Here is a 22,827-nt window from a genome sequence, read left to right as displayed (position 1 = left end):
CTGTACATAAAATAAAGAAGTCTAGAACTTCTGGGTTTGAGGAAACTGCAGGGGGAGCAAGATAAGGAGGGGGTGATCCACTTCTCACTTGAGCCAGACACACACACACACCCAACCCTCACAATCTCACACATCTGTGGAAAAAGTTCAGCTGAGTGACTGTGAGTTGCCCAAAGCCACTCACTGATCTGGGATCTCTCTCACCAATATGTGGACAACTGAAGAGTATCAATGATTTGAATGCGGATTCTCCAGAACTCGTGGATTATCCAGATTCATTTTGTGTCCACCAGATGCCATGACTGTACAGCCTCATGTCTTTCTCGGGACAAATGAATATGTAAGTAAAGTTTTAGGCACATTAATAATTTCAACCACTATATAGTGCTCTTGCATTTTCTAAGGGCCAAAGGTGCTGGCCAGAATATCCACAGCCCAATTCTAGGTATTTCTACTAAGCCCTATTAATTTCAAAAGGACTGAGTCCCAGGTAAGTATGTAAAGGATTGCAGCCTTAGAGCCCAATCCTGAGCTTGGTGCTCCAGCTTTTAGTTGGAAAGCACTGTCACAAGTGTGCCGTAAGGCACATCTGTGAGGCTTACCGCCGGGCCAGTGCCTGTGCTAGCCCGGCACTGGCCAGCACTGGGCTAGCACTGGTCAGGTGCCCATCCTCCACTGCTTGGCAGTCTCACTGACTGCCAAGCCACAGCACAGCAAGCAGGGGCAGGGAGGAGGCGTTCCAGCGCAGGGGGAGCGGGCGGAGGGCGGAGAGAGGCGTGACAGGGAGGCGGGGAAAGGGCAGACGGGAGTTGTGCCGGGGGAGGGAAGGAGGGAGGCGGGTCCAGTGGAAGTCTGCTCTGCTGGATCCTGTCCACTCGTGTAGGGCTCAGCACCCTACACAAACGCATTTACCTGACCATCACCTTTTGGTCAGCAGTAAACTGAGTAGCCTGATTGTAGGGCTGCTTCCCTTACCCAGGAGAACGGGACAAAAAACCCCTTCTCCCGAGGTGCTGCCCATGGTAGCCCGAGGCACACAGGATCCAGCAGCAGCCTTTTCAGTGCCGCCGAAGCTGGGCACCCCGGGCAGCTCAGGATTGGACCACCCATCACTGATCTCCAGATAGTTTAATGGCATTAGATTGCTGAAAAATGCTGAGAGCTCTTAATCCTTTCCACTGCTCCATTTTCCTAATCTAAATCACCCCGCCCAAAGCTGGGAAGTTTTCTCTACTGGGAAAAACACACTTTTCAACAAGAGGAACTAGGGAACTCTCAAACCCTCACCAAACAACATGCTTTCCCCAGTAGGGCCCCTCTGCTGTTAGAATATGGGTGGGGGCTTCCTTTTCTTGGTCCTGCCCTGCAAGGACAGATTGCTGACATCTCACTGGTGTCACAGGAAGCTGGAGGCAGAGCTGCATGGCACCTCAGCATTTCCCTCACGTTTCCAGTAGTCTGTGCTGGGAGACCAACTCACCCATCAGGATAGTCCAAGATTAGCTGATGACTCTTGGGGACTGGGTAGTAATTGTTTTGTTCTTAATTAATTGGCATAGAGTTTTCTCATCTACCCTGGGCAGATATGGTGTCTGGCCAGGTTGGTCACAACTGACTTAACTTGAGCTAGATCATGCCCATAGTTTTGAAAGAGAAAATCTGTTCAGAATTATAACTACCATTCGCTTATCCTTCGGGAAAGAGGGATTTTTGAAGTTTGTGCACAAAAGAACAGAGTTGTCTGTTAACTTTAGGTATATGTAATGTCTTTGGAGCGTTAAGATGTTTGAAGCACACACCTATACCTGAAGCTTTCAAACACGTGCATGATTCCTGCACATGCACATAGGGGAGCTGCGATTGGCTGAAGCTCCTTGCTAAGCAAGCATTCAGGTGGCAAACCCCAATGCAACATTCCAGGTCAGTATAGGAAATAATTTAGATGTTCCATGTCTAATTGTGTGGTTTCAATACTCCCAGTCGATGAGGAGAGGTTCTGATATTTCACCACCCCTCACCTGACTATGCAGGGCAGAACAGCATATCAGGTGTGAGGGAAATGTGCAGGCACACACTCTCACACATGATGGCTAGTTGGTATCATCTACAGCAGTCCAAGCTGAGAACTGGTTATATAATATTCAGAGCCAGTATCAAGGGTCAGTATCATTGAGGTCAGTATCATTGAGTATCATTGAGGGTGAACGAGGGGCTCACTGCTAATCCACAGGTTCACTTCTGTGCCCATGGCTTTTGTTTGGCAGCGCTGGAGTGACCCTTGGTAGGTAGGTGCCCATGAAGGACAGTTTGACAAAGGCTTCCTGAAGCCACGAGTTGGCTCTGATGACGGGTTTCATAGGTGGTAGAGCAGATCAACACATTTTTCACTTGAACCAGCAAGTACTGGAAATGAAGGGGCTTTGGCCTTCCTTTTTTAGCAAGAGAGAGGGAGAGGTGCCAGGATTTTCGTTTCTCTGTAAGATGCTTCCTTTGATCCGGAAGTCCCTTTTCCTCACCACAGATGCCATGCAGAGAAGAGTTGTACTTATTTAACAGTACTTGGGACTGCATACTGAGCCTATCCCTTCTTTTTCATCACTTCCCAACTTTTAGCCCTAGCCATTTGAAAACTGGTTTGGCAACTGAGCCCTGGTGAGCCTCAACACAGATTAAGCCCTAAACAGGACTGCTCCATGGAATCACTTTGAAGAAGTAAACACACACACAGCAAACAGAAGCTGATGGTCATTGGAAAGCTAGAAAGAACTACCAAAGAAATGTTTGCACAGAAATGTTTGCACAAAGCTACAACTGAAAGTTCAGGGACATTAGTCAAATATTGCACAGCTATACTCTGGTTTATAAAGCATGGGGAAAATCAAAAGTTGGAAAAAAATATAAATGTGTCCAGAATAGTAAAAGTTGTTGAATTTGGGGTTATAAGTAACTTTTTCTCAACTTAATATGTTACGCTGTAGGCCTACAAGATATGCATCTACAGCAGAGGTAGGAACAATGCAACTGGAGATGCTACCCTATCCAACTTTTCATCTCCGGTGTAGCCACAATACAGCCACATGGTAAGGGAACACATGTTCCCATACCTTCAGAAGGCTCCAGTGACTGCCCTTCCACCACAGGATGCAGCCCATATCCCACTTGCACAAATGCACCAGCATTGGAAAATTGGAAAGGATTGGGCCCTCAGTCAGGGCACAATAAAACCTTCAGGTGGGTTGCCATGGGCCTAGGGTAGAGTTTTGCCCCAGAGCTCCCAGCAACCTGGTCCTGGCCATGCTTGGGATGTCCAAACAGGACAAGTCAGCTGCATACTTTCAACTTTACTCACCAGGGTCACCTCTTACTTGACACATTCGTAAAGAATAGCCAGAAACCATTCCATTTGCAGGCACAATTTTATCTGGAGACCCATTGACAGTCATCCTTAAGGAACATTTACATTTACTGTAGAGAAAGGGAATCAAGCAGTCAAGCTAAAATTATAGTTTGCAGCATTTTGGAATTGATTTTAATCCTTAGGAAAAAAAAATCTTACCTTTCTTGGTTGCATGATGTTTTGTGAGGAACATAAGTAAAAAATTGGCAGCGGATTGTGTCTGTGCAAAGCTGCTGACAAGCCTTGGGTCCACTGACATATTCCACACTCAGTTCCATCCCCAAAAAGTTTAAATCTGTGTAAGTCCAAGAATTGCAGGCTGCAAAATTTTGTAAACATTGTTAAACACTACTAAATTGACATGACTTGGGTAAGAAACTAAAGATCTCTCTCTCTCTCTCTCTCTCTCTCTCTCTCTCTCTCTCTCTCTCTCGTGGTCAAGTATATTGTAAAGATTACCAGGGAAAGATTTCCGGCAGTTTAGGAGACTAAAGCCCGATGCTGTATTTTCTCTTTCTAAAACTCTATCTGGTATTCCACTTCTGGATGTCATCATGTCACAGGTATATCTAAAACAGAAACACAAATGACTTCAAAACTCAAGTTGATAAGATGCCAATAGTGACTTCAAGACTTTATTTCTCCTGGGGCAGATCCTTTGGTGCCGTTTTTATCATTATCTTCCCAGGCAGCATGAAGCCTTACTTGCTGAAGACAGCGGTTTCTTTGCTGAGATCTTGTGTAGGGCACCTGCTCTCTGCACTGGCCACTGCTGTGGGTCTCACTTTTAGGCAGTGACTTGTTCAGCTAGATGACCTTGTATGGTTGTCTGCCTACAAGGAAGTCCTCCAGGTGCACAAAGGCACAAGTTTAGGATGCTATGGTATTGCCTGGCTAACACTCCCTAAGAGGCAGAAATCTGGTGGGGATTGCTTCCAGGGAACAGGCAACTGGCTCGTGGGAATGCACACTGAAGGCTCTTGCCCTTCCCCATTATAGTCCCTATTTTTGCTCTCCCTTTTCTTCTTCTGCCCCCTCCAGCCTTCTCCACCTCATCTCCAGTTCTGCCATTTCTCTTCTGTGACCTCCTAAGCATGCCTGCCCTCTGTCCACCTCCTTCCACTTCTCCTTCCTGCTTCTTCTCTACCCATACCTTCTTCCTGTTTGATTCCCCACCTTGGGTCTCCATCCTCCATTTCCGTTTTCCCTTTTCTCAGTTTCCCCCGCCATCTGTTCCTTTTCTTGCCCCCATCATCTTTTTCCACCATGCTTTCTCTCTCCCTTCTTTCTCTGCCCTTGCCTTCAATTTCCCTGCCCCCCACCTGTGCTCCCAATCAGCAAAGCCATGTCCAGCTGAAGTCTCACGAGACTCTGCCCCCAAACAATGAAATCAAGGGCAAGCTGGCAACACAAGTCCCAACTTGAAGCCATTCCTCACAGCACAAGGGAGCTCAGGACACCACAGAGCTATATACCAGATCTGGAGCCCATGAACCCAATTTCCAAGTTATAACTGTCCGGCAGTAACTATGCCACAGTGTTTATCTGTAAGCATGTTGCTCCCTTATCTCCACACAACACATGGGATCATCCAAGGATTGAAATTATTCCCTAGTTATCACTGTTACAGCATGTTGGAGCCACATTACAAGACAGTGCGATCCTCCCTTTTCTTGTCATGGTGAGTTACTTGCAAATGAATGGTCATACTCACCGTTTTTTTACCACCCAGTTATTGTTGTAAAAGGTAAAAAATAAGCAATTCGGATGGTAAGTGCAAAGTATTCTACATGCTGTTGAATCAGGTGTGAAAACCTTTGCAACAGAAGTCCCAGAAAACACTCTATGTTGAAAAATGTCCATCTGACAATCTGCATAGGAAAAAGATGTACAAGGTCAAGGTGCAATCCATATAGAAATCAGAGTATCAAGAATGTACACAGAGCCACTTCAGCCAGTGAAGTGTGGAGGCTAAATTGTCCTGATGCTTCCAGAACTTCCCCATTCCTGAAGAAAATGCTTGTCACTACAGACAATAGATCAATGGCCTAAAATCCATATTCTCTGTTTAACCCTGTGGCTCATTCACAGATTTGGGCTGGTTTGAGCCCTGAATTGGCACAGCAATTCTGCAGGTGGGCTCTGCTGATCAGGTGGGTGGTGACTGACAGCATCATTCGTCATCACCCACTCCCAGATGTCAGTCAAGGGACAGGGCTTCAAAAGTGTCTCAGCAGGGAAAAGGGATGGTGAGGGAAGGAGCAGAGACAAGGCGGAGGAAAGAAAAGAGAAGAATGAGATAGCAGAGGAGAAGGAGGATAGTTTGAGCAAAGGCAAGAAGTCCAGTTGTAGGGGAGGAGACAAGGAAGGGAGAGGCTAGAGGCAAGGAAAACCAGCCCATGAACAGAAAGAAGGGGAGGAAGTTGGAGAGGACTCCAGGAAAAGCCAGCAAACAGCCAGAGGAATGGCAGGATACAGTCAACACAAATTCAGCTCCACTTGAAGAAGGGCAAGGGGCAGACCCAAAGGTTGCTATAATAGCCTGGAACCTGTGATATCCTCAGAAGCCATACCTTGGGGCTCCACTTAATGTGAAGGGCCTCTCCCTAGCGGAGGTCAAGGCAGAGCATGGTGAAGCTAATCCGGCAGGGACACACAACTTCCCCTTTTTCTGTTAACTCCTTTGTTTTGGTGTTAATAAAGGACCCAATCCTATCCAACTTTCCAGCACCAGTGCAACTGTAATACAGCCTCAAGGTATGGAAACAAATGTTCCCATACCCTGAGGAGTCCTCTGTGACTGCTTCCCCACCACAGGATGCAGTGCATGCCCCATTGGCACTGCTCCACCAGCACTGGAAAACTGGATAGGATTCAGCCCAGAGGTCTCCAGTTGTATCCTGGCTGTACAGATTCTCTGCTTCTGTTTCCAAAACCCCTGGAGGTGGAGCTCCCCTCATGGAAGAGGAAACAAAGGTGACAGTAAGTCATTATCTCTCAGCCTATCCTACCTCACAGGATTGTTGTGAAGATTAGGTAATAAACTGCAGTAGTAAGTGATGTACTTCCTCAACTTGAAAAAAATAATAGATATAGCATTGGGAAATTTGTATTGGGAGGGAAGGAGCCCGACACTTCAGCTTCATCCTTGGGCAACGCCTGGTTGGCACTGCACAAAAAAGTGCTTAGCAACTGTTAACATTCTAGGTGGCTCCAAAAGAGGTTGGTATGACCTCAAGTAACCTCTACCTAACGGGATGGGCCAAGGTTGAGCTGTAAGGTCCTTCCTTAGCCCCTCCCCCCAAGTGTCCTTAAGAGAACCAAGGAAGTATTTCTGCTTGGAGTTTGCAGAGTTGAAATAGAGGCAGATCTGATCTGAGAGAGAATGGAAACGGAAAAGTTCAGGGGATCTTACGATTTGGGGAAATTATCTGGAAAAACATCTCATCTGATGTTGCTGCTGTAAATGGCTATACGGAAGCATGATGTGTGCATTGCCAGCAACCATTCTGAGTCCACCACCACAAATAATGGCAGTGATGGAGGCCCCCTGTCACTTATCTCCAGCAGAGAAGGGAAGCTGGTGGCAGGGAATGGAGGAGTTTCCAGGTGGGCAGAAGGTGTAATGGGAGAGCAAGAGGGTGGATCTCAGCAGCACTAGTGTACACCACATCCTAATTCCATTCCATGTTCCATTCCCTCTCCCTTACCCTTCTCAGATTTGCACAAGTAGCTGGCACAGTTCTGAGGAGACTTATTGAGGCAGCAGAGGCATGTCCTGGGGTAAGGGAACAAAAGTTCCCTTATCTTGAGGAAGCCTCTAGACTGCTGCCCCCCTGCCCCCACAGAATGCAGCATGCACTCTTTTGGCCATACTACATTGATGGGGGATTTAGGTCGGATTGGGTTGTTAATCTCTAGCAATCTTTCCTACAAAGGGAATCAGAGTTCAGGTAATGCTCTGCCCCAGAACTTCTCACTGCTTAGAAAAGTGGGGGATGAGTGCATAATAATACAATTAATAATGTTGTTGGCAACCTTCAGTCTCGAGAGACTATGGTATCGCGCTCTGAAAGGTGGTATGCAGTATGAAATAATTATAGATTACCTAAGCATATCTGAACCCTGCAGTATTTTTATTGTCTCCTATTTGGGATACATTAACATACCTAGCATGGTATTCAAATGCCCTGTGATGTACCATCCATTCATCTGATGCCTTTTAAGTATAAATATTTATTTAAATATAAATATTTACCTGTTTCCGCAACGTGACACGGTTTCAGTGAGAATCCTGATATAACGTTTTCAAGTTGTCTTATGACAGTTGGTGTTCCTGTGCGGCTGAACTTCAAGAAGCATTTACTGCTGAATGAGAAAGATGAAAATTATATTTCCCAGAATACACTACGATTCAAACCTTCAGGCTCCTTATCTTACAGATATGCAAGGAGGCAAGTCAAATACTGACATTTTCCTCCCTTCTCTCATAGTACTAGACCCGTAGGGTCACCCAGTGAAATGGATTGGCAAAGTAATTTCTTCATGTAGCTCATAATTAACTTATAGAATTCAGTGCCACAAGAGCCAATCACTATGATTTTGGGTACAATGTATCCAGATACTGGGGGAAGAGGACCATACCAGATATCAGCATCAGATTAAGCCATGTTGGGGCCCTAACCTATGCCTACAAAGTCCCAGCCCATTACCCAAAAAAGATTATTATTCTGACAGAAAGAACAAAAATAAGAATGTTAACCCTTATATCTACATATATTCAAAGATGAAAATGTCTTTGGAAACTAATCATAAATGTCTTGGACTAACAGCCCAAGCTTATGAATGTCTACTTAGAAGTAAGTTCCATTATTGTCAATGGGGCTTACACCCAGGTAAATGTGGATTCGGTTGCAGCCAATTTGCATTATGAATCATAATAAGACCAATGAAACTGATTGTTCCGAGAGCCAATAAGGTGTTATGAAGCAACTGATTGGAGGCAATAAGGTGTTAATATGAATCAGCTCTCATTTCTATGTATCATAGCTAACTGGGTAAAGAGGTGCTTTTTCAAGCAGTGCTCCTCTTAGATTTAGCAGGGGGAGAATAACTGTCCCTCTTTATCCCAGCACAGCTTTTCTAACTAATATGGGGCACACTTTTTATTTACTTAATTAAATTTGATTTTGTCATGGGGGCTATAAAATCTTCTTGGACCCCAGGGAGCAGATGCCTTAGATATGCCACTGCTTGTGTGTGTGGGTGTAAACGGCTGTGGGGAGATAGGGGAGTGCCTGCTTTGGGGCACGATCCTATACCCCCTTGTTCAGAAGCTCTAAGGAATTGCCAACAGCTTGTTCCTGCACAAGCAGGTCAGTCCTGTGCACACAGCTGTTCTCCCCCCCCCCCAGAAGGGCAGAACCTCAAGAAGTAGCTCCCACCTTTTTCAGCTAGAATACATAGACACACAGGAGGTCTGCCAAAGGATGACTGGCAGCACCAGAAGAGGGACTTCAAGGCACAGCTTTTGCCTTGAAGGTAGCCCTAGATCACAGTGAATATGTGGCTGCAATTCTACATAAGTTCAAGCCAACAGATGTGGCCTACACATGTGTTTTTCCTATGGAGTAACAGCATGGTCTCAGTTCCATTAGAACCAAGGAATAAGACTGTTATGACTAATTTAAGTGCTGTAATTTTCAATGGACTTGGGGCAGAGGACTTGAAGCTCACAGTTAAGTGGCCTCAATTAGAAAACTATAAGCAGAGACTTATAAAATCAAGTTTATGGATTTCAGAACTGACTGGAAGGACTATCTCCTTCTGCCACTGGCCTGACCCCAGCCCAAGTGCTGGCACTGATGCTTCTATGCCAGTCCTCTTCTTCCCCTTGAAGGCATGGTTGTGCCCATACACACCACAACCATTAATTCTATGTTAATTCTATGAACAGCAACTGTTACCCTGCACATGCCTGATCTCATCCGATCTTGGAAGCTAAGCAGGGTCAGGCCTGGTTAGTACTTGGATGGGAGACCACCTGGGAATACCGGGTGCTGTAGGCTTATACCATAGTCTTTCGAGACTGAAGGTTGCCAACCAATTCTATGATCCGTTTACCACCTAGTCTGTGCCATTCTTCTTCCCAGACAAGCTCCAATTTGTTAAGGCTAATCCAAAGGATCACAGTGTTCACTGTCATCTTTCTGGTTAAAAAGAGAATCTAAGCATTATTTACCGATGTGCTGAAGTATGAAATGAAGCAGAGGTGTATGTGAAAAACTGACAGTGCTTCTCGTTGGTGCATAATTTTTGACACTGCTGATAACTCTCTTCAGTGGTTATTTTATAATTTGTTCCCTGCATATCCAGTCCTTCATGGAGGTTCTTGCTGCAAGCTGAAAAAAAGAAGAAAAACGTATTCACATAAATTATGATTGTTACTCTTGCTATTTGAGAGTCTGTTCTTAGATTTACCGAATGCCTGCGATATGCTTGGCATGCTCCAAGACTTTCTCAACTGCTGTCAGTTATAGCTGAGAAGCACTTTGCTTTTCAAAAAACAAACAGCACATAGCAAGACAGAACACAGTCAGTTTCCATAAAGTAAGGTTGCAGCATTTAATCAAGTAAAAAACATTTGATCACTCAAAATACGACTAATAAATCTGGAAGCCATTAAATTCAAATAAATGTAGATCTAAAAACTTTAGGCGGCATGTACTGTCTTAAAGGAGGCATTCCATGTTATGCAACAGAGAATACCTCTTCTAAGAAGATCAGTCCAATCCTATCCAACTTTCCAGTGCCTCAATGCAGCCCCAAAGTAAGGAAACAAACATTCCCTTACCTTGAGGAGGCCTTCATGACTGCCCCTTATCACGATGCAGCGCAAATCCATTGACACAGTTACATTGCACTGGAAAGTTACGATTGGGCTGGATGTGTACTAAGGTTCACATGTGCACCCCTTTGGGGCAGGGAGCCATTTAATTATTTGATTTTGTCTGCAAACCACTTTGTAAACTTTCAGTGTGAAAAGTGGTATATGAATATTATTGTTAATAGTAATTGTTTGGTCCTCCACCTTTTTCCCCAAACTTAAATAGCACCTATCAGGGTGATCAGGATCAGGACTCTAGCATGCAGTGAGATGGTATTTAACCCTTTTCCGTATGCCATAGTCTCAACTAAAAGCCCTCTCTGACAGAGCCCACACATGGGGAGAAAGGGTCAGAGCAGTGGCGTTGCTAGGGGTACAGGTCATACTGGGTAACGTGTACAGGGGGGTGACGTGCTGAAATCATGGTGGTTAGGAATAATACCATCATGGTATAAACCGTTGGATGCAAAATTTCCAGTAGAATGCAATGCAAAAAACCAGAGTGAAATATCTCCTTTCCATCAAATGTTACAGCCAAAAACCTGGAGAACAAAAAATGCATGGAGCCCTATGGAAAGTGAAACTGAGCTGAATCACATGTTTAGTCGTGAGTAGGCAACCTTGCCTTAGTCCGTCGGAAAGGGCAGGCTGAGAGGAATCCAACAACACCAGAATGGTCCTGATCCAATGAATGCAGCCCCCAAAAACACCTGAAAAGGAAATCCCTCCATTCAAGCAGATGAATGTATTTAGTCCTATGGAAAGGGCAACTAAGCCTCACGGTTGAGTTTACTCACAAGTAAGCAGTGCCTTGGGTGGTGGTCAGGCCAGGCAAAGGGCAATGTGAAGCCACCAGAATGATCCTGATCTGATGGAACTGGAGCTCAACAAATGCTCCAGAAGGCAGCCCCCCCCCCCCAACTAAGAAGGATCTAAACAGACACTTCAGCTGATAAGGTGAACTTTTTTGAGACTTACAAAGCCAGGTGGATCCTTTTTTAAAAATTTTTTTATTTTCCTAAAACCACAAACAAAAAATACACAATACATAACACACAACACAAAAACCATCACTATACACACATACACACCAAAACAAAGGGTGCAGGAAATCATACGTCACAATTGTATATCATTAAAACTAATAAATCATTACATATCTTAATCAATTTCCTCTTTTAAATTTACCTCTCAATATCATTTTTCATCCATAATTAATATATCATATCAAATATAATATATATGTAATACAATCTAAATGCCCTATCATTTATTTCTAAAACTTCATTTTCAACCAAGCATAAAAGGTTTTTTCCATTACTCAATTTGTATCGGCCTTCATTATTGATCCAAAACTTAAGAACATAAGAACAGCCCCACTGGATCAGGCCATAGACCCATCTAGTCCAGCTTCCTGTATCTCACAGTGGCCCACCAAATGCCCCAAGGGGCACACCAGATAACCTCATTCTGGTGCCCTCCCTTGCATCTGGCATTCTGACATAACCCATTTCTAAAATCAGGAGGTTGTACAAGCACATCATGGCTTGTAACCCATAATGGAATTTTCCTCCAGAAACTTGTCCAATCCCCTTTTAAAGGCGTCCAGGCCAGACGCCATCACCACATCCTGTGGCAAGGAGTTCCACAGACCAACCACATGCTGAGTAAAGAAATATTTCCTTTTTTCTGTTCTAACACTCAATTTTAGTGGATGTCCCCTGGTTCCGGTGTTATGTGAGAGTGTAAAGAGCATCTCCCCTGATTCTGGTGTTATGTGAGAGTGTAAAGAGCATCTCTCTATCCACTCCTGCATAATTTTGTATGTCTCAATCATGTCCCCCCGAGACGCCTCTTTTCTAGGCTGAAGAGACCCAAATGCCGTAGCCTTTCCTCATAAGGAAGATGCCCCAGCCCCGTAATCATCTTAGTCGCTCTCTTTTGCACCTTTTCCATTTCCACTATGTCTTTTTTGAGATGCAGCGACCAGAACTGAACACAATACTCCAGGTGTGGCCTTACCATAGATTTGTACAACGGCATTATAATATTAGCCGTTTTGTTCTCAATACCTTTTCTAATGATCCCAAGCATAGAATTGGCCTTCTTTACTGCCACCGCACATTGGGTCGACACTTTCATCGACCTGTCCACCACCACCCCAAGATCTCTCTCCTGATCTGTCACAGACAGCTCAGAACCCATCAGTCTATATGTGAAGTTTTGATTTTTTGCCCCAATGTGCATGACCTTACACTTACTGACATTGAAACGCATCTGCCATTTTGCTGCCCATTCTGCCAGTCTGGAGAGATCCTTCTGGAGCTGCTCACAATCACTTCTGGTCTTCACCACTCAGAAGAGTTTGGTGTCGTCTGCAAACTTTGCCACCTCACTGCTCAACCCTGTCTCCAGGTCATTTATGAAGAGGTTGAAAAGCACAGGTCACAGGACAGATCCTTTGGGCACACCGCTTTTCACTTCTCTCCATTGTGAAAATTGCCCATTGACACCCACTCTCTGTTTCCTGGCCTTCAACCAGTTCTCAATCCATGAGAGGACCTGTCCTCTAATTCCCTGACTGTGGAGTTTTTTTAGTAGCCTTTGGCGAGGGACCGTGTCGAACACCTTCTGAAAGTCCAGATATATAATGTCTATGGGTTCTCCCACATCCACATACCTGTTGACCTTTTCAAAGAATTCTATAAAGTTTGTGAGGCAATACTTACCCTTACAGAAGCCATGCTGATTCTCCCTCAGCAAGGCCTGTTCGACTATGTGTTTTGAGATCCTATCTTTGATGAGGCATTCCACCATCTTACCCAGTATAGATGTTAGGCTGACCGGTCAATAGTTTCCCGGGTCCCCCCTCTTTCCCTTTTTAAAGATAGGCGTGACATTTGCTATCCTCCAATCTTCTGGTACCTGGCCTTCAACCAGTTCTCAATCTTAGTCAAGAGAACAGCAACTTCATTTTTCAATTCCTTAATAACTCTTGGGTGGATGCCATCTGGGCCCGGTGACTTATTGATCTTTAATTTATCAATGAGGTCTGAAACATCTCTTTTAACCTCTATCTGACTTAATTCCTTGGTCAGGAGGGGCCGTTCGGGCAGCGGTATCTGCCCGAGGTCTTCTGCTGTGAAGACAGATGCAAAGAATTCATTTAATTTCTCTGCCATCTCTAAGTCTCCTTTTATCTCCCCTTTCCCTCCCTCACCATCCAGAGGGCTAACCACTACTCTGACTGGTTTCCTGCTTCTAACATATTTGAAGAAGCTTTTATTATTCCCCTTAATGTTGTTGGCCATGCGTTCCTCATAGTCTCGCTTGGCCTCCTACATCAGCTTCTTACATTTCTTTTGCCACAGTTTATGTTCCTTTTTTTTCTCCTCATTAGGGCAAGACTTCCATTTACAGAAGGAAGCTTCCTTTACAGCCTCTCTAACTTGGTTGGTTAGCCATGCGGGCACCCTCCTGGATTTAGTGGAACCCTTCATTCTTTGTGGTATACACCTCTGCTGGGCCTCTATTACTGTTGTTTTAAGCAGCCTCCATGCACTCTGGAGAGATTGGACTCTTTTTACCTTCCCTTTCAACCTCCTTCTAACCAGCCGGTATTCTTCCCCCGACGTGCACGTCAAAACAGATCGTAGCATTATCACTGTTCCCCAATGGCTCCGTAACATTGACATCTCTAACCAGGCCCTGTGTACCACACAATATTAAATCCAGAGTCACCTGTCCTCTGGTGGGCTCCATGACTAGCTGCTCTAAGGCACAGTCATTTAGCACGTCAAGGAATCCGGTCTCCTTTTCATGATCAGAACACAAGTTGACCCAGTCAATATGAGGATAATTGAAGTCCCCCATGATTACAACCCTGTCCCTCCTTGTCACCTCCCTGATCTGTTTTCTCATTTCAAGGTCCCCTTCCGATTTCTGGTCTGGAGGACGATAGTACGCCCCCAGTATTACATCGCTCCACAGGCCTGGTAATTTAACCCACAGAGATTCTACGGTGGAGTCGGACCCACCTTCAATCTCTACTTTGCTGGATTCTATCCCTTCCTTAACATAAACGGCCACCCCACCTCTAACATGCCCCTGCCTGTCCCTCCTGTAGAGTTTATAGCCCGGGATTGCAGTATTCCACTGATTCACCGCATTCCACCAGGTTTCCATTATGCACACTATGTCAATGTTTTCTCTAGTCACCAGACATTCCAGTTCTCCCATCTTTGCTCGGAGACTTCGGGCATTCGCATAAAAGCATTTGTACACGGAATGCCCCAGGGTGGGCTGCTTATTTGCTCCTTTGTCCCCGCATCCTCTCACTGTGCCAAACCGTCTATCACATCCCATCACGCTACCATTCCCAATTTCTTCTCCTACTCTGCCTTTGTCTTGTTGTTCTCTAACCTTCCCATCCTCGTCCCATAGGGATGAGGAGTCCCGAACCGGATGCCCCTTGGCTCCTGTTGGCCTTCCCCCAGGGATAAGTTTAAAAGCTGCTCTGCCACATTTTTAATGTTATGTGCCAGCAGTCTGGTTCCATTCTGGTTCAAGTGAAGCCCGTCCCTCTCGTACAGGCCCCGCTTGTCCCAAAACGTTCCCCGGTGCCTAACGCATCTAAACCCCTCCTCCCTACACCACCGTCTCATCCACGCATTGAGACCCCTGATCTTCGCCTGCCTAGCTGGCCCTGCGCGTGGAACAGGTAGCACTTCAGAGAACACTACCTTTGAGGTCCTGGCTTTCAGCTTCCTACCTAAAAGCCTAAATTTTAAATTTAAATCCTGGCTACACTTGCCCACGTCATTGGTGCCGACATGCACCACAACCGCTACCTCATCCCCAGCACTATCTACCAGCAGTATCTACCAGCCTGTCTAGATGAGAAGTGATGTCCGCAACCTTCGCACCATGCAGGCAAGTCGCCATGCGATCCTCACATTCGTCGCAAACCCCCCTCTCTATGTTTCTAATAATTGCATCCCCCACTACAAGAAGCCCCCGAACCCCCTCCCGCCGAGGAGTATCCTGAGTGCATTCAGATACGGGCCCGTTCCCTGGAGAAGGGGTCCCCCCTAGGGGATTGTTTCCCTCCTCTCCAGGATGACGTCCTCCAGCCCCAAGACTTCCCACCCAGGCAGCTGTGGAGCTGCATGCCTGAGGTTGGGACGAAGCCTGATCATCCCCGGAAGTCTCCCCACGGTCCTTCTCTGCCTGCCTCTGCTTCTCCAGGTCAGCCACCAAGGCTTCAAGGGAGCGGACGTGTTCCCTGAGACCCTGGAGCTCCTTGCACCGAGGACACACCCATGACTTATGCCCCAGAGGCAAATAGTCATACAGGTGACACTCGATGCAGAACACTGGATAGCCCCCACCCTGCTGCTGGCTGTCTGACTGCATAGCTTTTTTGTTGTTTTTATTTAGGGGTACTTTTAAAAACCCTACACTGGTTTGCTGCCCTCTTCTCAAGGAAGGGGAAGGGCAGTATCTGGGGCCCTGGTTTCCTCATCCTGCTGCTGAACTTGCCCAGATGCTAAACTCGCGGTGCCTTGCCTGGCACTTAGCTCCCAGAGGCACTTGGGGTCCCAGAGGCCACGTGCTCCTGCAGAGAGACTTTCCAAAAGTCTGTCCATCTCCGCCACATTCATCACTTGCTCTATTAATTCATTTTTCATTGGTATTTTAAAATACTTCCAATAGCTAACACATAAAATCCTCGCTACAATTAAAATCATAATAACTAGGTATATGTTGTTTTCTTTGTCTATAATATCTAAAATAATATAAAATTTGCTACTCTAGTAAGTTTCTTATTATGGTTCCAGATCTGTTCCCATTGATCTATTGTGATATTATGGTCTATATTTTGCGCCCATTTTATCATGCATTATTTTACTATTCAAAGCCAGGTGGATCCTGACAGTGATCTGGTTTGAACAGAAGTTCTTAAATTGAACTGGGCACTGGGTAGGGCTGAAAACCTTACTGATTTTGGAGGCAGGGGTGCTATGGCAGGCAGGCTACAGAAGAAATTCACTTGGTGGACCAGGGCTGGCTTCTGTTTATTTAATTATTTGTTTTACTTTATTTATACTTATTTTAATTTGCCGGATGATGTCATTTCCACCATGACATCACTTCTGGTGGGTCTTGGACAGAGTGTCATTCTAAAAAGTGAGTCCTAAACATGCTAAACGTTTGAGAACTGCTGCAATAAGGTGTTAGTAAGTTGACACCCGGGGGGGGGGGGGTGTGACACCACTAGTGACCAAAATCACTAAAATTACAATTTGGAAGAATAATACTATCATGTTATATATCAATCAATGTGTAATTTCATGCAGAATGTGTCCTATCTTTGTTCTATCAAAAGGTACAGCAAAAAACCAGTGGGGGAAGTGCAATATCTGTTTACATCTTTGTTCTCTTCACTCACAACAAACCTCCTTTCCAAGCCTAGATACTCTACTTCCATCACTCCTTACAATCATTATCCATGGCCACCTATTATCAACCATTCCATTGATTCCTTTGACTAGTTTGGGAAGTCTCTGAATAAACAGGACTTACCAGTGATTCGACTGCACTGCTTCCGGGAATGTCCAGATATTGCTCCTTTCACAGATATTTTGGGCAACGTTGGAGTTTCAGCGTCTTTCAGGAGGCATTCAAACCTGAGATTAAAGAAAGATGCCAGTGATTCAAATAACATTATTTCAGATTTATGCCCTCTTCAAATAAACCCAACTTTGCCCCCCTTTTTTTTGTCTCCCACTGACACAATCTAATTGTGTGTTACTTAAGACAAATATATAAGCAAATGAGACAGGGACATGTCCTGTCTGCTTATTTTCCATTGTAAAACACCTTGTACAGTGAGGGCACTCTATACATCAATGACCAGATACACAGAGATCTTAGCAGTACCTTTTAAAATTATTTTCAGTCCAATTTCCTCGCAGGTAGGTAAAGAATAGGCACCTTGGGTGATATGTGCACACAATTTGACAACTCTCCATATCTGGGGCAAAAACTGTAGCTATATCTCCTCCTTGGAAAGATGTGTCTTGATAGACCTGAGTCACACATTCTGGGGCAGAAAAAAAACAAAGTGTTAATCCCCTAAAGGTAGGGGATTTAAATTTTCTGCAGGAGAGTTGACTAAGGAGTCCAGCACAGGAAGCTACCTGATGCCAAGTCAGACCACTGGTCCATCTACCTCAATATTACCAAGGGCTGTCTGGCAACAGCACTTCAGAGTTTCAAAGAGGGGGTTTTTCTACCCCTACCTAGAGTTGGTGACAATGGAACATGGGACCGTGTGCATGTAACGCAGATGCTTTCCACTGCGCCCCAGGCCCGTCCTCCTGAAACTCTGACTTTAGAATTCCTGCTGCCAGTGCAAGGACTTCAGAAGGTGACCAGTATTGTTATCTGTGAAGACAGAAGCTTCAAGAAGATTGATCAAGCAGCCAGTTGGCATCGCACACCTTAGATCAATGTGGCCAAAGAAGCCTGAGCATTCCATCCTTGTTCGTTGCAGTGTTATTCTGCTCTTGTCATTTGTGTCAGCATCTATTCTGTCACCTAAAAGTACACGGGCAATAGCAATACTAATGAAACTTATAAGTAAGCCAAGTTGGCATTGGATCTGTCCTCATGTCAAAACCTGCTCTTTCCCTCCTAAATAGGCAGTGAGATATGTAGTTTCCATAGTGGGCAGAAATAACCTAAGGCACATTTGATCCTTGGGTCACATTTACACTTTTCATTTAAACTGGCTTAACTGTCATCGTTTTTCCCAACTCAGGAAGCTGTAGATTGGCAAGGATGCTGAAAATGGTTTATTAAGCATTCCTATCACACAATCCTATCGTCCCTGGCGCCACCAGTTACAGCACTGCCAAAATGGCTTCCGCTGTATCCAGCAGGGCCAGGGAAGCTGCCGTGGGTCTCCTTGGGGACTTTCATCCCCTTCCCCCAGGGAAGACCCCAGGTTCTACAATGGGGCTACTCGAATCTGCCTCAGCTATTTTACTGGTGGAAATTTGAGAAACACTGTGTCAGGCTTTTCAGTCTGATGTGGGGCATCAGATCTGTTGGAGGGGGCCACAGCTGGTCCCACCCCCCTCCTGGGCCAGTCCCTCCCCCCACCCTAGAACCCCTACCCTGAAAAGCCACACTGCTGCTCAGCACTGCTATTTACACCTAGCAGTTCGTCACGGGCATCCTCCCAGCACTGAGTCCCAGCGCTAACTGGTCCTAGCCTTGCACTGGCAATCCCTCCTGCCCTGGTGCTGCAACTGTGTTTCACAGCATGTTTGCAACACCTCCTGTCAGTGGTATGCGCGTACTGCCAGCTCTCAAGCCCTTACGATTGGGCTCTTAGTCCCCTTCACAGTTCCCAGGGCTCCTAGATTGGGAAGCCAAGATTGTTAAATGGGCTTTACATTTGTACATGTTGACATGTACTTATGGGCAACATCTGATTTTTGTAGATTGGCATATTTTGGTTGGGGTGGGTAGGGATTCTTTGTTCAATCTTTGCTTAGTTTGGGTGATCTGTTTTAACAAACCTCCACCCCAACATTTGTTTGGCTTCACTCTGTCTTACTGAAAGCTTTGGCTGAAAACTTGATTGAATCTACAATCATTGTGAAAGTACTCCAGAGACACACTCTTTAGGGATAACAATACTGATTCCCATCCACTTTGTGTGTGTATGGTTTACTAATGCCTTTGAGAAAGGCCAGGTCCCAACTGCATCTTAGTTCCTTAGTTAATGCAAGTCCACATCCCATTTCTTGATGCTTCTCAGGATGTACCAGCCTTCTGTTAGCACCAAATAAGACAGCCCATATCAAACACCCTCATTTGGAGATCTTTTGTTGACACAGTAATCTGAAGTGCTACAGCTATTCCGTTCACAGTAAGACATTTGTTAATTTAAAAGTCATATTTGTCTCACAACTTGTGTCTGTTAGATAACATCAAGTTTCAACTTGCCCCAAAACACTTGTAAGCAATACAATAATTGGTGTTATGTAGTTTTCCTAACTTGACAAATGGGAAATTTTTTGCAACCGAGTTTTGCCAGCCAAAGAAAGTAAATCATTCACACAATCAGACACTGAAAAATGCAGAGCAGGGTTGCAGCTTTCCCTTGGTTGTTGCCTTTCAGAAATATCAGTAACCTCCCACCATTTCTTAATTCATAGCAAGACAGTTCTAAAATGTAAAGTTATTGATATTTCCCCTGGAAGTCCACTCAACTGAATAATGCTTATAAATACTGCAGAAGGATGTCTCCCAAAGCACAACAGCTTATTTCAGGCTTTTAAATATCCACTTGCCCGATCAACTGTGGCTAAGAAGAATCGCCTCCAAGTGACAGGATGGGAAAACTACAAAAGTTAGGACAGGTGGCGCTTGTTATTTATTTATCATTAGATTTATATTCTGCCTTTCTCCCTGAAGGGCACCCAAGGATTCAGTACTGATTTCATGATCTGCAAATTCTAAGCCCACAGGGGTGGGCCACCAGAACCCTCCAAACTCAACCAGAGCTCTGCGTTCACCCACGGCCACTGCAGGCCTCAGAATGCCCAAAGCAGAATGCTTTTAGGCAAAGCAGCGTAATTTCCAATTTCTCTGGGAAACCAGAAGTGATGCTTATATGCCTTTTAAAGACATTCTGAGGGCCAGGGAAACCCTCAGTGGAGCACAGCTCTGGTCGTGTTCAGAGCTTTTAAGGGGCCCAAATCTGTGAATTTCCACATCCATGGATTTTGATATCTGCGGGGGTTCCAGGATCAGAACCTTTGTGGATACTGAGGGCCGACCTGTACTCTTTCCTTGCAGGCCAGAGATGATAAAGCTAAGTATACCCTCAGCAAGCAGGCTAGTAAAAAAAATGGAGGTTATTAAAGGTCACAAGAACTGTTATTTCTACAGATTTTGATTTTTTTTTTTATCCAAGTACTGTATATCTAAGAACTGCAGATGGGAACATAGGAAGTTACCTTATACAGAGTCAGATCACTGATCCATCTAGTGCAGTCATATCAATGCTGAATGGCTCTATAAGATATCAGGCAGGAATTTTTCTTCTACCCTACCTGGAGCTACCTGGGATTGAACTGGAGACCTTTTGCATATAGACAAGATACTTTCCCACTGGGCAAAGGGGCAACTTGGAAAGCACCCCCATTATGACTCTTTTGAGTCAAGTTGCAGGGGCACTGACTCTCGAGTCAAGCCCTGCTGGATTTTCCCATCCCTGCATGCAGAGATTGTAAAATAAAACAAATTTTGGAAGTTTAGAAAAAAAGCTATTGTTTTTACTCAAATGCAATTAATGAAGAAAGGCTGCAATCAAATGCACACTTACCTGTACGCCTCACTGAACACAGAAAGGTGTATTTCTGAGTAAAAGTGAGTAGGAACGGTCTGCATGGCTGCAAATTGCCTACAAGTAAGGGCCTTTGAACACAGTGAGACTTACTTCTGAACAAACATGGCTTGCATAGGATAAGGCAGTGAGATTTCTGCAATCAGGTGACATTCCAAATTGAAAGATATTTTTGAACGCTTCAGGGACATTATGCAACTTTAACCCCTGCATGCCTGTTCTAAGACCAGCACCACATGGCGCTTCTCTCCCCCCCGCATCCCTCCACTTCCAGCTTTGCCAGTCAGTGACTACAGAAATAAATAGGCAGGTAGTGCTTTCAGAAGGGGAACCTCAGAAACACTGGAAGATGTACAGAAGCTTCCTTCTCAGTCCTTTGATTCTGACCTTGTCCTTTAAAGCTCCCTTACCAAATTGGCACAATTCTTTTTACTCTTTCAATACAAATGTGTGGGGAGAGAAGGGGGTATAACCACACTGCAGGTTTGTATTCACTGCTAACCTTTCCATCCAATGGCAAGTTTGTGAAAAGTTTTCTTCCCCCCCCCCCCATCACAGAAAGCTATCCACACTCTGAGATCATGTACTGTTGCGGTTTTTCTTGTTTTGTTTTTTCCTTCATAAAACTCAAACTCTTCTGCTGCATTTCTTGGTATTCACTGTTGAAAATGTCCTCAGGAATTTGATAAGGCTCTATTGAAGGGGCCAGTTTGTCTGATACTCTGATTACCTGCCCAGATCAATGCAATAATCAAGAATGTGTTTATGTCTGGGCCCACGCCCACCCATTCCAGGGGAGTTTTGGGATATTGTCCATTATTGCAAATGAGCGATTCATCCAAACTGCTGCTGATAAGCCCTCTTTTAAAGTAAATGTATCACTGTCTTTTGAGGGGTTGTCCTGATGAAACCTGACCTGCCAAGATTAAAGAAAATGAAAGTCTACCTGAAGAGAGGTTAGCATAAAAAATGCTGCGGGAGGGGGATCCAAACATCCAACAGTATCTTTAAACAAACTTATTTATTAGAAAAACGTATATCCTGTCTTTTCACCCATATAGATATCCCAATTGTTATCTGCCTAGTTTATCTGGAAAGATGTCCACACTTTGTATATCTTCACAAATTATCACAGATAAGAAGTTGTTATATTACTCAGATACTCACCACTATATACAGAAGAAAATAATATGACAAAATCGAATGTTTGAAAAATCCATGCCATCCTAAAAATAAATGCAACATAATGTTTTAATGCCAGTTTTGTGTTAGTTTATTGAAAAAAAATTCAATTTCAAATAGAAGCTTTCGCTGTATAGGAAGGAAGAAAGGCAGCAACGGAGGAAGAAAGGCAGCAACACAATCCCCAGGATCACACTGCTACCGGGAGGGGGGCTTTACACTTATTTGGGGGGGGGGGGCTTTACATTTACCTGCCGACCTCCAGAAGTATGTGTCAGGGGAGCCTTGCAGATGCCTCTGCAGGTCTCCCCAAGCCTCTGTAATAGTAAAAAGCATGTTCAAAAACCACTTCTGGTTATAAATCAAAACCAGGAAGTGGTTTTCAATCATGTTTTTTACTGTAACAGTGCTTGATGTCTCTGCAGGGCTCCCCGCGCCCCTTGGAGCCTGGTGCTCCCACAGGTTAAGTGTAACAGTGTAAAGTGCAAGTGTAAACCTCCCCTAGAAAATAAGACTAAGACAGGGAATGAGAGCCCAGTCTGATGCATGTCTACTCAGAAGTCCCATTATAGTCTTGGACTTACTCCCAGGTAATAGATAGGATTGTGGATAGGATTGTGGATAGGACTGCAGCCCAAGTTCCACTGAACACAGTTGAACTTCAGAGTAAATGTGCATCAGAGTCCATTGTTTGTCATCTCAAGACATGTAACCAAAAGACGAACATTCTTATCTGCATAACAATCTGCTGAAAATTATTAATACAGAGAAGGTTTAACACAACATATTAAGTCTGCTCTTTTTAGATCAGACATTTAGGTTCCTATTTAATCCCTTCTGGCAGCCCAGCCTGCTTAGAAGTAACTCCCAGTCAGTTTGATAGGACTTAAGTTATTCATAAGAACATAAGAGCCCTCCACCTAACCCATCTAGTCC

The 22,827-nt window shown here is 44.7% G+C and overlaps 1 protein-coding gene and 1 pseudogene across 1 annotated transcript in view; one reads left to right on the top strand and one right to left on the bottom strand.

The window, feature by feature from the left end:
* The window catches only part of LOC136656065 (coagulation factor XI-like), a 30,191-nt gene extending 8,257 nt beyond the window's left edge, over positions 1-21,934 (bottom strand). Inside the window, exons 1-9 of the mRNA XM_066632903.1 lie at positions 21,877-21,934; positions 17,226-17,388; positions 16,869-16,972; positions 9,639-9,798; positions 7,656-7,765; positions 5,112-5,268; positions 3,857-3,966; positions 3,557-3,716; positions 3,350-3,465 (exon numbers count right to left, since the gene is read on the bottom strand). Of these exons, the coding sequence (XP_066489000.1) occupies positions 3,350-3,465; positions 3,557-3,716; positions 3,857-3,966; positions 5,112-5,268; positions 7,656-7,765; positions 9,639-9,798; positions 16,869-16,972; positions 17,226-17,388; positions 21,877-21,934 (1,138 nt within the window). The remainder of the gene's footprint in view (positions 1-3,349; positions 3,466-3,556; positions 3,717-3,856; positions 3,967-5,111; positions 5,269-7,655; positions 7,766-9,638; positions 9,799-16,868; positions 16,973-17,225; positions 17,389-21,876) is intronic.
* On the top strand, positions 9,346-9,465 carry LOC136656384 (5S ribosomal RNA; annotated as a pseudogene).
* Positions 21,935-22,827: the final 893 nt, after the last annotated feature.

The sequence above is a fragment of the Tiliqua scincoides genome, chromosome 6 (assembly GCF_035046505.1).
Source record: "Tiliqua scincoides isolate rTilSci1 chromosome 6, rTilSci1.hap2, whole genome shotgun sequence".
Lineage (NCBI taxonomy): Eukaryota > Metazoa > Chordata > Lepidosauria > Squamata > Scincidae > Tiliqua > Tiliqua scincoides.
The sequence above is the reverse complement of the archived record's forward strand: the minus strand, read 5'-3'. Positions and strand labels throughout refer to the sequence as shown.